This window comes from Cyprinus carpio, chromosome B12 (genome assembly GCF_018340385.1).
Source record: "Cyprinus carpio isolate SPL01 chromosome B12, ASM1834038v1, whole genome shotgun sequence".
NCBI lineage: Eukaryota > Metazoa > Chordata > Actinopteri > Cypriniformes > Cyprinidae > Cyprinus > Cyprinus carpio.
In genome coordinates this window covers 10,494,030-10,510,698 of record NC_056608.1, presented here as the reverse complement: position 1 = coordinate 10,510,698, position 16,669 = coordinate 10,494,030, and the positions used below count along the sequence as shown (strand labels likewise).

General features: G+C 38.5%; 2 protein-coding genes across 2 annotated transcripts; both read right to left on the bottom strand.

Annotated features, from left to right (window-relative positions):
- Nucleotides 1–163: 163 nt before the first annotated feature.
- On the bottom strand, nucleotides 164–4,162 carry atad1b (ATPase family AAA domain containing 1b). The gene is made up of 10 exons (XM_042735280.1): nucleotides 3,994–4,162; nucleotides 3,195–3,382; nucleotides 2,806–2,904; nucleotides 2,566–2,686; nucleotides 2,276–2,476; nucleotides 1,384–1,490; nucleotides 1,169–1,258; nucleotides 997–1,047; nucleotides 797–921; nucleotides 164–612 (listed from the first exon to the last, which is right to left on the bottom strand). The coding sequence occupies exons 2-10, from the start codon at nucleotides 3,366–3,368 to the stop codon at nucleotides 492–494; spliced, it is 1,089 nt and encodes a 362-aa protein (XP_042591214.1). The 5' UTR covers nucleotides 3,369–3,382; nucleotides 3,994–4,162; the 3' UTR covers nucleotides 164–491.
- Nucleotides 4,163–15,044: 10,882 nt separating this feature from the next.
- LOC122139086 (outer mitochondrial transmembrane helix translocase-like) lies at nucleotides 15,045–16,340 on the bottom strand. The gene is made up of 5 exons (XM_042734842.1): nucleotides 16,120–16,340; nucleotides 15,911–16,031; nucleotides 15,620–15,820; nucleotides 15,314–15,414; nucleotides 15,045–15,215 (listed from the first exon to the last, which is right to left on the bottom strand). Exons 1-5 carry the CDS (start codon nucleotides 16,204–16,206, stop codon nucleotides 15,159–15,161), a joined length of 567 nt encoding a protein of 188 aa, XP_042590776.1. The 5' UTR covers nucleotides 16,207–16,340; the 3' UTR covers nucleotides 15,045–15,158.
- Nucleotides 16,341–16,669: the final 329 nt, after the last annotated feature.

Genomic DNA, 16,669 nt, shown 5'->3' with positions numbered 1-16,669 from the left:
AATCAGCTGAATTGTTACATATATTTGATGTAAAAAATAAGTGCCTTATACATAACTGGACATAGAACTACACTGTTGCCCATCTACACACGCAGGGTTTTAAAGAACAAACAAAACCACACAACCCAAACCAAACCTATGAAGACAAACACAATGGGCCTTATTCTTGAAACATAAGCAGAACAAATTTTAATTTGACTCATTCATTCTTTTATAAACTGTCCCATTGAAGTGACAATTTACTTAAGAATGGCTTTACACATGATTTACTCAGAAATTCATTCTTGTTTTTTTTAAATAAGGCTCATTGATTGAATGGCAAAAACAATATGGAAATTACAGTGCAAAAAAAGATAATTAGAGGGAAAAAAAACTCCATTTATAAATCCTGAGTTCCCCCTTTTGCAAAACTTGACGATATGCCACAAATAAGAGAAAAACACCAAATCTAGGTTGTTGTATTTGCTTTTTTTTAAACCGCAGCATCACATTCAGTCCAGTGGTACATGCATAAACGCCTCTTGCACTCCAGCAGATTTGGACTTCCTCATCTTCTCGATTGCCCTCTGCAAGTCTTCCTGCTTGATTGGGCGGATGAAGTCTTCATCTGGACTGTCATGGGATGGAGGAGAATTAATAAGAACACGGCATAGCTCAGTTTCACAATGATTCAAATTTAAACTATTTATGCTAGACATTACGTAAACGTGACAACAGAGCCCAAAACTTCAGATAAAGATTTTTTTAAAAAGTCTGATACGTTTTGTGCCGAGTCTGAAGCCCTTTGTTTACCAACCTTTCTTGGTGCACAAATTCACGCACACAAAGCAGAGCAGCATCTCGGCACATCTCTCTGAGGTCACTTCCTGAGAACCCATCAGTCTGTTTTGCAATTTCACCAAAGTCCACAGCACACTCAACTCAGAAAAGGAAAAATGATCCTTTCAGCACTTGCAACTTTCAATAGCCATTCAGTTCAGTTAATAAAATACTTACATTCTCATTCTCCAGGATTAGTTTTAATATGTCTTTCCTCTGCTTGACATTCTAAATACACACACAACAAATGATCATTTATAAAAAGCACTATGGAGTTTACTGATTCAGTACTAAAATTCAATTTTTAAATTAAACCTTATAAAGATTTGGATACTTGGAGTGGACTTACAGGCTGATTGATGTGGAATCTTGTTGGCATCCTTCGGAGTATAGCAGAATCAAGATCTTGTGGCCGATTGGTGGCTCCCATTATTATGACCTTTGTGCAGAAAAATCACAATTTGCAGGTAATTTGCATTTTGTGTCACTGACCAAACCAGTAATCACTAAAATTAAAAAAAAATAAAAAATCAGTTCAGACCATGAGGCCAAAATCTTATTTACCTGGCAGTTGTAGTCAGTATCCAGGCCGTCCCATAAGCTCATGAACTGAGCCTTCATCATGGCGGTGGCCTCATGGTCTGAACTTGAGCGACTCCTCAAAAAGGAATCTAAGACATAAAGATGAACAGAAGTTACTTAAAAAAAAAAGGCCTTTCACATTGTGCTTAACCCTGGGTTTAATGTAGTTCTAAACCCAGCTTTTAACCTCAGGTAATGGTGCATTTCACTAGTAATTTATAAGTGGGGTTAGCACTGATTTTTTTACCTGGGAAAAATGAAACCACAGGGTCACGGAAACACAGCACAATGTAAACATTTCGGAGTTCGAGATGTCACATATTAGATTAGTGTAAAGAAGAGACCTTTCTTTTTTTCTTTCCTTCTTACACTTACTGTCCGAAAAGTTTATTCTGAAAAACCTGAAAGTACTGTAAGCAATATATATTATGAGATATATATTATGTGCAATGCTAGAGTGATTATGTAAACATGTAGTGTGCTGCGTGCGTCTGGTCAATGACCCTGACACCACAAATATGCAAATAAGAACATTAACCTGGGGAATCTACAGTGTGAAATGTCATTTTATGTCTTCCCAGGATTAACACTGGGTAAATTATGAGTGGTGTGAATCTAGAATGACCCAGGGTTAACTATGTCAGGTGTGAAAAGTCCTAATGACAAATATATAGAACCTTATTGCCATATTATATGACTTTAAAGAGGTAAAATGAACCGATTAAAGTTCAAAAGTAGATTTTCTGTGATCCATAAACGTGCAATGAAGCTAAACAGATCTAACTTTAAGAGAAAAGCATAAAATTAATAACTACTGGTATATCCATATAAAGGGGTGTATGAGGGACACATAAAAATCTAAATATGCATTTACCAATCTCATCGATGAAGATAATAGAAGGTTGTAACTTGATGGCCAGTGAAAACACGGCTGCAGCTAGTTTCTGGGATTCTCCATACCATTTGTCAGTGAGAGTGGAAGGCTGCAGATTAATGAAGCGGAATCCAGCCTCTTTGGCGGTAGCTTTGGCTATAAGAGTTTTCCCACAGCCTGGAGGCCCATACAGCAACACACCTGAGATGACGACATGCAAACCACCTCAGAATAAAGTGTGGAGTTCAGTTATAAACACTTTCAGGTAACATTTCCATCCTAGTGCCTACCTTTGGGTGGCTGAAGAAGCCTGGATCCTTCAAACAGATGTCTCTTCTGGATCGGAAGTATAACAGTATCTTTCAGTTCAGTAATGACTTCATCCAGACCTGCAATGTCATGCCATGTAATCTGTGGACACACATAAATGATTTGTGTAACTTGCATAAGCTCTTAAAATATACAAGTAGACTGTGATGGAGACCATTAAGGACTGGTAAATAAAGTCACACTGTGATATAATTCCTCACCTGCATAGTCAATGGATCCACAAGATGAGCTGCAATGCTCATCTCATATTCAGAAAGCTTCACATTCTGCACTCCTATCTGCCGCATGAGTTTCTCTGCCTGTGAGGCGGCAATAAAACTTAACATTAAAGCTCAGCCTTTGGAGAAGCTATACTTTGCCAAATGTTCAACTTAAGTAAGGCATCTTAACTTGTATTATATTAAACAAACCTGTGGCAAACAATGGAACAAAATACAATACAATGACATTAGAATATTCATTGTACATGAAAAGTGGATAGGACTATATAAGATAAGGAAGTAAACAAATAAAAGGGGGTAAATTTAAGACTTTTGTAAAATCACAATTTCTACAAAATCCTGTAAACTACTGAAATTAAACAGCATACCTGTTTTTGTGCCTCAACTTTCTGTTTTCTTGTCGGATCTATAGCATCCACCATCCACTTTATTGTAAAATATGTGACGGCACCAAATATTGTGAGGCGAAAGAGTAAACCTATGACCTCGTTACGGCCCAAAGGGCGAGTGATATTTTCTGTTGGAATCTCTTTCAATACCATCTTCTCACATTCACCTGCAAAATAAAAACAAAATAAGTGTTATTAAAAAGCTAGGGGGTTAAAAGGAGCCATTTACTTTTTACTTGAATATTGAGTATGAGTTTCAGTGTGTAAATAAAGCTCTGTAAAAACGTTATTTGCATATATTGTATGATGTAGTGTGTTGGTAATCAAAAGTTATGCACTCTTCATGCCCACTCGAACACGTGGTCCAAATACAGGAAATACGTCATGTAAGTAGACAAGTGGTCAAGTGCAAAGCAAGCGTGTGTATTGGGATAGGCCCCATGCGAGTGCAATGTAACAATTTATTGTTATTAACAAAACAATCACTCCGTGTACGCTCCATAGCAAAATTTGCACCTAATTACGTCTACACTATATAAAAACATTTCAGTATGTTGTGAAATATTACTAAGTTCTGTACAGAATATGTAGTAGATTAAATAATAATAATAATTACACAGTACTGACTATTCCCGACATGGGAGACCGCAAATTTGTCAATTCGCTTTTATTATGGTAATGAGTCAGCGCAATTTCGTTTCATTTTCATTCATTTTTACTAAAGAGTTATTGGAGATTTCCTGTGACCTTCCTGTGAAAAAATAAACAGATCATATACCTGAACCGTCTTTATTACTGGGTCTTGTTTTAAAAAAGCAGCTTCCTTTTAATCCAACGATTCATTTACTTCCAGCGATCAGACTTCTTTTTTTAACACATTTTATTCCTCCTCATTTTTTTTCTGCTGCGGCTTCGTCGTTTTCTTCTTCTTCTTCTCTCGAGTTTTTTTTTTTTTTTTTTTTTTTTTTTTTTTTTTTTTTTTTTGCCGGTTTGGCAAACCAACGTTAAAGGTGCATGTCCGCCACCTACTGTTCTGGAGTGTGAAATGTACACGGTTCCGCTATAATATATTCAACTATTGCAGATTAAAAAAGGTAGGAGGAAGAGGGGATAATAATAATAATAATAATAATAATAATAATAATAATAATAATAATAATAATAATAATTACATAAAAAATAAATAAAACAAAATATATACATAAACAAATACAAAATTCAAAGCTTCAAACTCTTTCCATTAATCTTGTCTTTTTTAGATACTTAAACAATTCTCCATATATTCTTGACTGCATTACCCCATAACCTAAAAGTGTTTTTAGAGACTACTTCGTTTTCTTCTTCTTCTATGGTTTATTAGCGGTTGGAAAATCACCTTAGGTGCATTGCCGCCTTCAACTGGATTTAGTCATTTAGCAGACGCTTTTATGCAAAGCGATTTACAAATGAGAACAATGGAAGCAATCAAAGTCAACAAAAGAGCAATGATATGCAAATGCAAAAGAGCAATGATAAGCATTATTATTTTTTAATGAATACAATCAGGATAGAGCATGCTAGAGTTAGAGAAAGAAATAAAGAAATGCTATATATATATATATATATATATATATATATATATATATATATATATATTGCTAGAGTTAGAGAAAGAAATAAAGAAATATATATAAAAGAATACAATCAGGATAGAGCATGCTAGAGTTAGAGAAAGAAATAAAGAAATGCGTTTTTTTAGCTGATTCTTGAAGATGGCTAAGGACTCAGATTAAGGTCAGGCCATTCTACGAGGAGGGAACATTTAATTTACAAGTCAGGGAAAGGTATTTTGTGCCTCTTTGGGATGGCACAATAAAGCGATGTTCACTTGCAGGGCTAGAAGGCACACAAGTCTGAAGTAATGAATTTATGTAAAGGGGTGCAGAGCCAGTGGAGGTTTTGTAAACAAATTTTGCCTTGAATTTTTTGCGAACAGCTATAGGTAGCCAGTGCAAATTGTTAAACAGAAGTGTGTGGGATTAATTGTAAAGGTTTGATAGAACTGGCTGGAAGACCTGCCAAGAGAGCATTGCAATAGTCCAGCCTGGACAGAACAAGAGCTTGAACAAGGAGTTGTGAAGCATGTTCTGAAAGAAAGGGCCTGATCTTCTTGATGTTGAATAAAGCAAATCTGCAGAACCGGGCAAGTCAGCTGATCATCAATCATAACTTTCTTGCTGTTTTTGAAGGAGTTATGGTTGATGTGCCTAATTGGATGGCTTGGCTGGAACTACAAACAGTTTAGTCTTGGAAGGAAAGGAAAGGACATGACGTGTGGCGTCCCATACTTGGAATTTGTGCTCTGCATTTAACGCATCAACAGCAGCATTCCAAGTATGGGACAGCAGTGAGTAGTGAACAAACATGCACACCATGAACACACACCCAGAGCAGTGGGCAGCCAGTGCAGGGGAGCAGTTGGGGGTTTGGTGCCTTGCTCAAGGTTTCACCTCACTCGTAGTATTGAAGGTGGAGAGAGCGCTGGACATTTACTCCCCCCACCTACAATCCCTGCCGGACTGGAGACTTGAACCCACAACCTTTGGGTTACAATCCGACTCTCTATCCATTAGGCCATGACTGCCCCCAAGATAACTGTACTAGGGAAGGTTCATTTGAAGGAAGAAGCAAGAAATGTCAGTTAGACAAGCAATTATTGTTGGATCATCAGGATAGAATGAGAGGTAGAACTGAGAGTCATCAACATCGCAGTGATATGAAAAGCCATGTTTCTTAATGACAGAACTTAGTGATGCCATTTAGATAGAGAAGACAAGTGGTCCAAGAACTGAGCCCTGATGCACCCCAGTAGTAAGATGTTGCGACCTGGACACATCACCTCTCCAAGATACCTTGAAGGACCTATCTGAGGGGTAAAACTCAAACCACTGGAGTGCAGTTCCTGAGATGATAATGTAGATAATCTACCAAACTACTGATAGCAGAAAGTCCATAACTTAAAGGGGTCATATGATGTTACTAAAAAGATCATTATTTTGTGTATTTGGTGTAATGCAATGTGTTTATGCGGTTTAAGGTTAAAAAAACACATATTTTACACAAACTGTACATTATTTTTACTCCTCTATGCCCCGCCTTTCTGAAACACGTTGATTTTTACAAAGCTCAGCGTTCTGAAAACCGAGGTGTGCTCTGATTGGCCAGCTATCCAGTGCATTGTGATTGGACGAATACCTCAAGCATGTGACAGAAATGTTACACCCCTTACCATACTGTGATGCCTTGTCCCCCCGCGGGACAAGTCAAAACCAATAAAGCCCATTATAAATGAGGCATTTTCTGCATGCAGTGGGGACATAATTACTGATTATTATGACTTATACTGTCTTTTTAAGCATTGTGTTGCGTATCACACTGCGTAAACATAAAATCATGCCTGCATTTGTGATCGGAGAAACAACAAACAACAAGCGCTACTCTACACTGCTCAAAACTCGCATTTGAATCATCAATGGCAAATTCTTTAAATATGTAAATGTACTTACAGACTGTGAGTCAGAAGCACCAGACTGTCCTTGCAAAGGTATTATTGCCCCACTTTATAGAAACAGACACCAGCATTGTAGAATTATCTCTCAGGAAACTGTCCTCGTCCTCCATAAAATGCACTGCACACATCTGAATATTTGGGTTGAACTCTTCCGGAAAAGTATTGTTAATACAACTTTTATAAAGAATATCTCTTTGGATTTGAGACTTTAGTCTTTGCAAAGTCTTTTAGTCTTTGCAACTTTATAGATCTTCTTTATGCACATAGATCTTCTTTTATATCTTCTTTTTTGAAACCTGGCTAAAACCTGATGATTACATTATTTTAAATGAGTCTACACCCCAAGATTACTGTTATAAACATGAGCCACGTCCAAAAGGTAAAGGGGGAGGTGTTGCTTCAATTTATAACAATGTTTTCAGGATTTCTCAGAGGACAGGCTTCAAGTATAACTCGTTTGAAGTATTGGTGCTTAATATAACATTATCCAGAGAAACAAATGTTATAAATGATAAATCCCCTGTGATGTTTGTACTGGCTACTGTATACAGGCCACCAGGGCACCATACAGACTTTATTAAAGAGTTTGCTGATTTTACATCTGAGTTAGTGCTGGCTGCAGATAAAGTTTTAATTGTTGGTGATTTTAATATCCATGTTGATAATGAAAAAGATGCATTGGGATCAGCATTTATAGACATTCTGAACTCTATTGGGGTTAGACAACACGTCTCAGGACCTACCCATTGTCGAAATCATACTCTAGATTTAATACTGTCACATGGAATTGATGTTGATGGTGTTGAAATTATGCAGCCAAGCGATGATATCTCAGATCATTATTTAGTTTTGTGCAAACTTCATATAGCTAAAACTGTAAATTCCACTTCTTGTTACAAGTATGGTAGAACCATAACTTCTACCACAAAAGACTGCTTTGTAAGTAATCACCTCAGAACAACTTGATTTCCTTAGCATATCCAAAACCTCAGAACAACTTGATGATGTAACAGAAACTATGGACTCTCTCTTTTCTAGCATTTTAAATACAGTTCCTCTTTTACGCTTAAGGAAGGTTAAGGAAAACAGTCTGACACCATGGTGTAATGAGCACACTCGCACCCTAAAGAGAGCAGCCCGGAAAATCGAGCGCAGCTGGAGGAAAACAAAACTAGAAGTATTTCGTATTGCTTGGAGGGAAAGTAACCTATCTTACACAAAAGTATTAAAAACTGCTAAATCTGATTACTTTTCATCTCTTTTAGAAGAAAACAAACATAACCCCAGGTATTTATTCAATACAGTGGCTAAATTAACGAAAAATAAAGCATCAACAAGTGTTGACATTTCTCAACATCACAGCAGTAATGACTTTATGAACTACTTTACTTCTAAAGTCGATACTATTAGAGATAAAATTGTAACCATGCAGCCATCAGCTACAGTATCACATCAGACAGTGCACTATAGATCCCCTGAGGAACAGTTCCACTCATTCTCTACTATAGGAGAGGAAGAATTGTAAAAACTTGATAAATCATCTAAACCAACAACATGTATGTTAGACCCTATTCCATCTAAGCTCCTAAAAGAGGTGCTTCCAGAAGTCATAGATCCTCTTCTGACTATTATTAATTCCTCATTGTTATTAGGGTATGTCCCAAAATCCTTCAAACTGGCTGGTATTAAGCCTCTCATCAAAAAACCACAACTTGACCCCAAAGAAACTAGTTAATTATAGACCGATCTCGAATCTCCCTTTTCTTTCAAAGATACTAGAAAAGGTAGTATCCTCACAATTATATTCCTTCTTAGAGAAAAAAAATGGCATCTGTGAGGATTTCCAGTAAGGATTTAGACCGTATCATAGTACTGAGACCGCTCTCCTTAGAGTTACAAATGACCTGCTCTTATCATCTGATCGTGGTAGTATCTCTCTATTAGTGCTTTTGGATCTTAGTGCTGCGTTCGACACTATTGACCACACTATTCTTTTGCATAGACTAGAACACTTTGTTGGCATTAATGGAAGTGCATTAGCATGGTTTAAATCGTACTTATATGACCGCCATCAATTCGTAGCAGTGAATGAAGAGGTATCATATCGTTCACAAGTGCAGTATGGAGTACCGCAAGGCTCAGTACTAGGGCCGTTACTCTTCACGCTTTACATGTTACCCTTGGGAGATATCATCAGGAAACACGGTGTTAGCTTTCACTGTTATGCTGATGATACTCAGCTCTATATTTCATCGCGGCCTGGCGAAACATACCAATTTGAAAAAACTAACGGAATGCATAGTCGATATAAAAAACTGGATGACGAGTAATTTCTTACTGCTAAATTCTGAAAAAAACAGAGGTGTTAATTATAGGGCCTAAAAGCTCTGCATGTAAGGACCTAGAACGCTGTCTAAGCCTTGATGGCTGCTCTGTCAATTCTTCGTCATCAGTTAGGAACCTAGGTGTGCTATTTGATAGCAACCTTTCCTTAGAAAGCCACGTTTCTAGCATTTGTAAAACTGCATTTTTTCATCTCAAAAATATATCTAAATTACGGCCTATGCTCTCAAAGTCAAATGCAGAAATGTTAATCCATGCATTTTATGACCTCAAGGTTAGACTATTGTAATGCTCTATTGGGTGGTTGTTCTGCACGCTTAGTAAACAAACTCCAGTTAGTCCAAAATGCAGCAGCTAGAATTCTTACTAGAACCAGGAAGTATGATCATATTAGCCCGGTCCTGTCAACACTGCTCTGGCTGCCTATAAAACATTGTAAAGATTTTAAAATCTTGCTTATTACTTATAAAGCCCTGAATGGTTTAGCACCTCAGTATTTGAACGAGCTCTTGTTACATTATAGTCCTTCACGTCCGCTCCGTTCTCAAAACTCTGGCAATTTGATAATACCTAGAATATCAAAGTCAACTGCGGGCGGCAGATCCTTCTCCTATTTAGCGCCCAAACTCTGAAATAACCTACCTAACATTGTTCGGGAGGCAGACACACTCTTGCAGTTTAAATCTAGATTAAAGACCCATCTCTTTAACCTGGCTTACACATAACATACTAATACACTTCTAATATCCAAATCCGTTAAAGGATTTTTAGGCTGCATTAATTAGGTAAACCGGAACCGGGAACACTTCCCATAACACCCTATGTACTTGCTACATCGTTAGAAAGAATGGCATCTACGCTCATATTAGTCTGTTTCTCTCTTACTCCGAGGTCACCGTAGCCACCAGATCCAGCCTGTATCCAAGTCAGAGGGTCACTGCAGTCACCCGGATCCAGTACGTATCCAGCCCAGATGGTGGATTAGCACCTAGAAAGGACCTCTACAGCCCTGAAAGACAGCGGAGACCAGGACTAGAGCCCCAGAGACAGATCCCCTGTAAAGACCTTGTCTCAGATGAAACAGATGATTCTTCTGCACAATCTGACTTTGCTGCAGCCTGGAATTGAACTGCTGGTTTCGTCTGGTCAGAGGAGAACTGGCCCCCCAACTGAGCCTGGTTTCTCCCAAGGTTTTTTTCTCCATTCACTCACTGATGGAGTTTTGGTTCCTTGCCGCTGTCGCCTCTGGCTTGCTTAGTTGGGGACACTTCATTTACAGCGATATCGTTGACTTAATTGCAAATCATTGCACAGATACCATTTAAACTGAACTGAGCTGCATGATGACATCACTGAATTCAATGATGAACTGCCTTTAACTGTCATTTTGTATTATTGACACACTGTTTTCCTAATTTATGTTGTTCAGTTGCTTTGACGCAATCTTTTTTTGTTTAAAGCTCTATATAAATAAAGATGACTTGACTTGACAAAGAGCGTGTAACACGCCAAAGAGAAAGGAAAAATTTTAATTGCATCATATGACCCCTTTAAATAAATTTTATACATTCTTTTGGAGAATGTTCTCGTAATGGTATAGTTACCAAGTATACACAGAAAGTTTTGAATTTTGTATCTATTGGATGGCAACAAGCACTGCATTAAAATAGTTGTATTCAGATCAGTATACTTCTGTATACACTGGCAAATTTGGGGTGTATTAAGAAATTACTGTCACATTGGACATATAGACTGTATCCAATTGACCTATCAGTAAGCTCCGCCCCCTTAGTTACTGTCGCTCCCTCAGACAAACAAACAGAGCTGCTCAATCTCTTACAATGACAGATGTTAGTGTGAAAACCTTGTCCCACAATGTTTTTGAACAATTTTGGACACAGAAGGGCCACCATTCAAGTGGGAATTAAATATTCCATGGAGGTATATATAAAAGATTTTAAAATAAATATGGTGGGCGTAACTCGAAGCGAGGGTTCAAGATCACAATGCAAGTGGGAGAAGCCTCATGTTACAATTGTCACAATCGTGGATGACAACATGCAGGATCAACACTGTTCATGTATCGCAGACAACAAAAAAAATAATTAAAAACACTACATTTTCATGGAGAGGCACTGAAATGTAGACCTTCGTTTATATGTTTTCGACCTACACTGTACATGATGTGAGAACAGTCCACTTAAACATCTCATTCTAACACGCCCCCACATGTCTACGTCACAGTGTAGGAAGATTTGCATAACACCACCCAAATGTTCACGCAAAGAAAGAAGGCTTAACTTTGATTATTGCTGTTGCAGCCGACACCATGTTGTGGAGACGCTGTTTCATTGTGAAAGCGAAAATACTTTGTTTGGCCTTCCAAAAGAGGACACAACTAGAAATCAGTGGTTAAGTTGTATTTACAACACTGTTCCAGAATGGTTCAACCCAAATATTTAGTGTGCAACACATTTTATGGAGGACTGTTTCCTGATCCTGGGGCAGAAGACTACAATGCCGGCTGTTCTGACACACAGTCTGTAAGTACATTTACATATGTAAAGGATTTGCCACTGATGATTCAAACGCGAGTTTTGAGCAGTGTAGTGTAGCGGTTCTCAATTCCAGTCCTCGTGCCCCCCTGCTCTGCACATTTTGTATGTTTTTTTATCGCTTCAGACATTTGTTCTATTCGAACGTAAGTGCCCTGCGAAGTGGACATAACAGGATATTCCGCCATGATTCCAGTTCGAATCGAACGTATATGTTGCTTTCAAAGTGCATTGAAGTGTGCGAGACGTGAATATAAATTGTATTTATTTACAGAGGTATATTTTCAGAAAGACGGAACATAAAGGAGAATCAATGAAAACAAGAAAATTATTGTTTTTGTCTTCATTGGGACTGGGGTTGAATGCTTAGGGACATTTTGCTCTGTTTTGTCTGGGTTTAGGAAATGTAATTAAAATTAATTATATTGCCTATCCTCTCAGGATACCTGGAATCAGTGGTACCCCAGGCACATCGTTTTTCCATTTTTGCAGCGTAAACACCATAAAACCAATTCGAGCTTCGGATCCTCCAATGTTTCTCTATGGTGCTAAACCTAAAGATGTCTGAGTTCTGCTTCCTGTGCAACTGATACTCGACTGCCATTGGCAAGAGGGGATTGCATATTCTAGTGTATCTGGGACTTACACTGGGGGGGACTCAGGTCCCTTGCAGGTTCAACCATGCCGGATTGGTCTCAGGCTAAGGGCCAGACTAAAGATAACACCTTGTCTTCTAGGCTGAAGGTTGAGCATGGGGCCTATGCGATTCAGTTCGCCCTGCGTCCCCCCAAGTTCAGCGGCATCCACTTCACAACAGTGAAGGAGGCCGATGCTCCTATCTTGCGGGCGAAGATCGCAGTCCTAATACCCAATGTTGCTTGAAATGATTGATGATCTTTGGCTGAAATCCCCAGCAAGAAAATGCACACTGACTTTTATATCATTTAAATTAAATAAAATTAGGTCAGACTAGATTGAAATGAGCCAGCGGCCACCAAATTTATCCCTCAACCTTCAAACGACCATATTAGCACACGGCACCATGCAGCGTTGCCCCCTCTCTGTTCAGTGATACAGACAAAGAGTGGTCAAAAACATAAGCACATTCCCTTAATGGACCACTTGCTGCCTAGAGAGTGAGCTGATGAACTGCGATGACACAGTGAAGATCAATTCATCAAACTGTGGCAGGGGCAGAGACCAAAGCAAAGCCTGACCAATTAAAATCTACTTCTTGTATGTGATGGTGTTAAACTTAATACAACAACACAGAGCATTGTGTTGGAAGAAAACTCTCACATCACTCATTTTCCGTAGAGAACTAGGAGACATAAAGAAGAATCACTCTTGGGACATAGTCAGTCACAATAACAAGATTATCACAATGGGAACTAGGGTATTTAACAACTTTTCATCAGTAAAATAAGTGTGATAAACAAAAACATGACAGAAGCCATGTGCCCACACCAAACATAACAATAAACAAGCAAATGGCCAAAAAACACAATGCCAAGTCATGTGTGCAACAAAAAACAACACTCAAGACTTCCCTGTGTTCCCTGTCAGAAAACAAACTTTCCTGTATTCCGGATAATTCAGTAAAGTGAAAGCTATTTTACAAGATGTCATAATGGCAACAAAAAAGAGAAAATGTTCTTTTAATAAAGACAGGAGGACATATACCTAAGTGAATGTCTGTGGTTGGCTACATTACTCAGCGCTATGAAAACACTTCTTTTGACACTTTCCAGAGTGCAAACACAAATGCGCACTGGAGTGTTCACTGAATCTTTTTTGCCCATATCCTATTATTACAGTTTTAACTGAAGGTGCTTTTCACTAAGTGAGAAAATGGACGTGTGGTGTGAGAGTGTGAAAAAAGTGTTAAAGGGTTAGTTCACCCAAAAATGAAAATTAGTCTGCATTTTACTCACCCCCGAGGCATCCTAGGTGTATATGACTTTCTTCTTTCAGATGAATCCAGTCGGGGTTATATTAAAAATGGTCTTTGATCTTTCAGTCCAAAAGACGTGAAATAAAAAGTGTCCTTCCATAAAAAAAAGTGTCTCACACGGCTCCGGGGGGTGAACAAAGGCCTCCTAGTGGAAGGAGCCCGAACATTATCAATGGTCTCCTGAACATAAGCAGGATGATCAGAAGCTATTACTGGGTGCCACTGATCAAATTTCGGGACAAGAGTGACAAATCCTTCCATGGAGTTGAGACAGTAGGTCCTTCTTGATGGGAATCTCCCACAGGTTTTGCTCCACCAGGCAAGTCAACTCTGGGAACCACATCTGGGATGGCCTGATCCCACATTCCCTCACTCTGCAAAGAACTGCAGGGATCAATTTGACTGGAGAAAATGCTCTAAACTTCATGTAGTGCCACAAGCTTCACTATACAGTACTATACAGTAGTTGTAGTCTAAAGCCCAATTCCAGTTATGCGATTATGGCTATAGGCATACTTGAAATTGAATACCTGTAATGCAATTTTAGTCATAACTTGAAGATGACTTGACTGAAGTCATGTACAATAATTTTGGATATTTTGGTTTGGTCATTACAGTGTATGAAGCATGTATTTTTAGATCTGCACCCTAAACACTGCAGAGAAACACTCAAATACTTAAACTGGATCGACACAATACAGGAAAATAACTGGTGAACAGGTGTTCAGCCTCATGTTTAACATACAACTCTGCATATACTCTGCAGTCCAGCAGATTTGGACTTTTTCATCTTTTCCAATGCCCTCTGTAAAGCCTGTGTTATACTTTCCACATGAGCAATCCAGACGCGTATATGGACAGTGCGGATGTGGATTACTTGCATTTATACTACCGAAAGCATATGCTGATGGTCCGCTCTGCAACAAACATGTGAACAAAACAATTGCCGAGAATTATTGCACATCTGGCTGTCAGGTTCGAGTAGCAACGGGCTTCTTCACACAGCCCGCACATGTGCAATTGGTGCTTTTGAAGCCTACTGACCGTGTATACATGTCCGCGTGGTCGCAAAAGATGGGAGGCATGCAGTCGTCTGCCCAGAGCCTCCACGCACACTCTCCGATGACGATTTTTACCTCACGCGCACCATAGCAGACTTGCGGACGTGGAAAGTATAACACAGGTTTAAGTCTTCCTGTCTGATGGGACGGATGATATCTTCATTTGGACTGTCATCAGATGAAGGGAGATTAATAAGTGAGCAGTTTAAAATGTCAGTTTTATACTGCTAAAAAAAAATACACTAGATAGTATGTAAAGAATAAATGGAGCCTAAAACTTCAGATCAAAATATAAAAATATACCAAATTCAGTTCTGCCAAGTCCACAGCACACTCCACCTTAAGAAAACAGAAAATTGATCATTAATAGTAAAATGATTTAATAGTAAAACTGAAACTTTAATTTAAACCATCAAAGATATTTTGAGCTTATTTCAGGGGACTTGCAGGCTGAAAGATGTGGAATTTTGTTGATATCCTTCAGAGTATAGCAGAAGCAAGATCTTGTGGCCTATTGGTGGCTCCCATTATTATGACCTTTGTGCAGAAAACAATCACTACACATCAGTTAAAAAAGGAATCTGACTTTCATTTTGGATCATTAATCAACCCAGTAACTGCAGGCTGAATTGTACCTGGCTGTTGTAGTCAGTATCCAATCCATCCCATAAACTCATGAACTGCATCATGGCGGTGGCCTCATGATCGGAACTTGAGCGACTCCTCAAAAAGGAATCTAAGACATAAAAATAAACACAAGTTATTTAAAACTGCCCAAAATACAGAGTCTTCCACTTAATAGCATATTATATGAATTAAAAGAGCAAAATGAACCAAGTTAGGTTCAGAAGTAGATTTTACAGTGATCCATATACTGTATACACCTGAAAATTAGAGGTGTATGAGAGAAATGCAAAGCATAAAAATAAATACACATTTACCAATCTCATCAATGAAGATAACAGAAGGTTGTAACTTGATGGCCAGTGAAAACACGGCTGCAGCTAGTTTCTGGGATTCTCCATACCATTTGTCAGTGAGAGAGGAAGACTGCAGATTAATGAAGTGGAATCCAGCCTCATTGGCGGTAGCTTTGGCTATAAGAGTTTTCCCACAGCCTGGAGGCCCATGCAACAACACACCTGAGATGACGACATACAAACCACCTCAGAATAAAGTGTGGAGTTGAGTTAGGAAACTCTGTATGGGAATATTGCCATCCTATTGCCTACCTTTGGGTGGCTGAAGAAGCCTGGATTCTTTAAACAGATCTCTGTTCTGAATTGGAAATATAACGGTGTCTCTCAGTTCAGTAATGACTTCATCCAGACCTGCAATATCATGCCACGTAATCTGTTGACACACATGATTTGTGTAACTTGCCTTGACAGAGACAACTAATTACTGGTAGATAAAGTCAGATGGTGACTTCATTCTCTACCTGCATAGTCAATGGATCCACAAGATAAGCTGCAATGTTCATCTCGTATTCAGAAAGCTTTAGTTTCAGCACTCCAATCTGCTGCATTAGTTTTTCTGCCTGTGAAGGGACAATAACATGTTGCTGTTACTTAAAATATAAAATACCCATAATATGACATTAAAACATTTCAGGGATTTCAAAACATTTCATTAAAATGTAATTTTACAATTTACATGAAAAGGGACTATAATCGTGAAGAACATTTTCCTGCTATTAGAATCTTAAAGCTAAGCATAATAAGAAATATTGTACTATAGCTAAATATTTTATGGAACTCTCACCAAACCCACCAACACTGTTTTATCTATCTCTTAATTCTGAACCATTATGAATGTATTCTTCCATCTTTATCTCATTCTTACCTAAAACAACTACATCTCAATGTGTAACTGACAGACGATCTGAACGAGTTTTACTGCAGGTTTGAAAGAAGAACACCCATCACCCACCCTGAACGCCTCTCCAAACAACCGTTCACACCATCCACTCCTGCAACCCGCCCTGAACA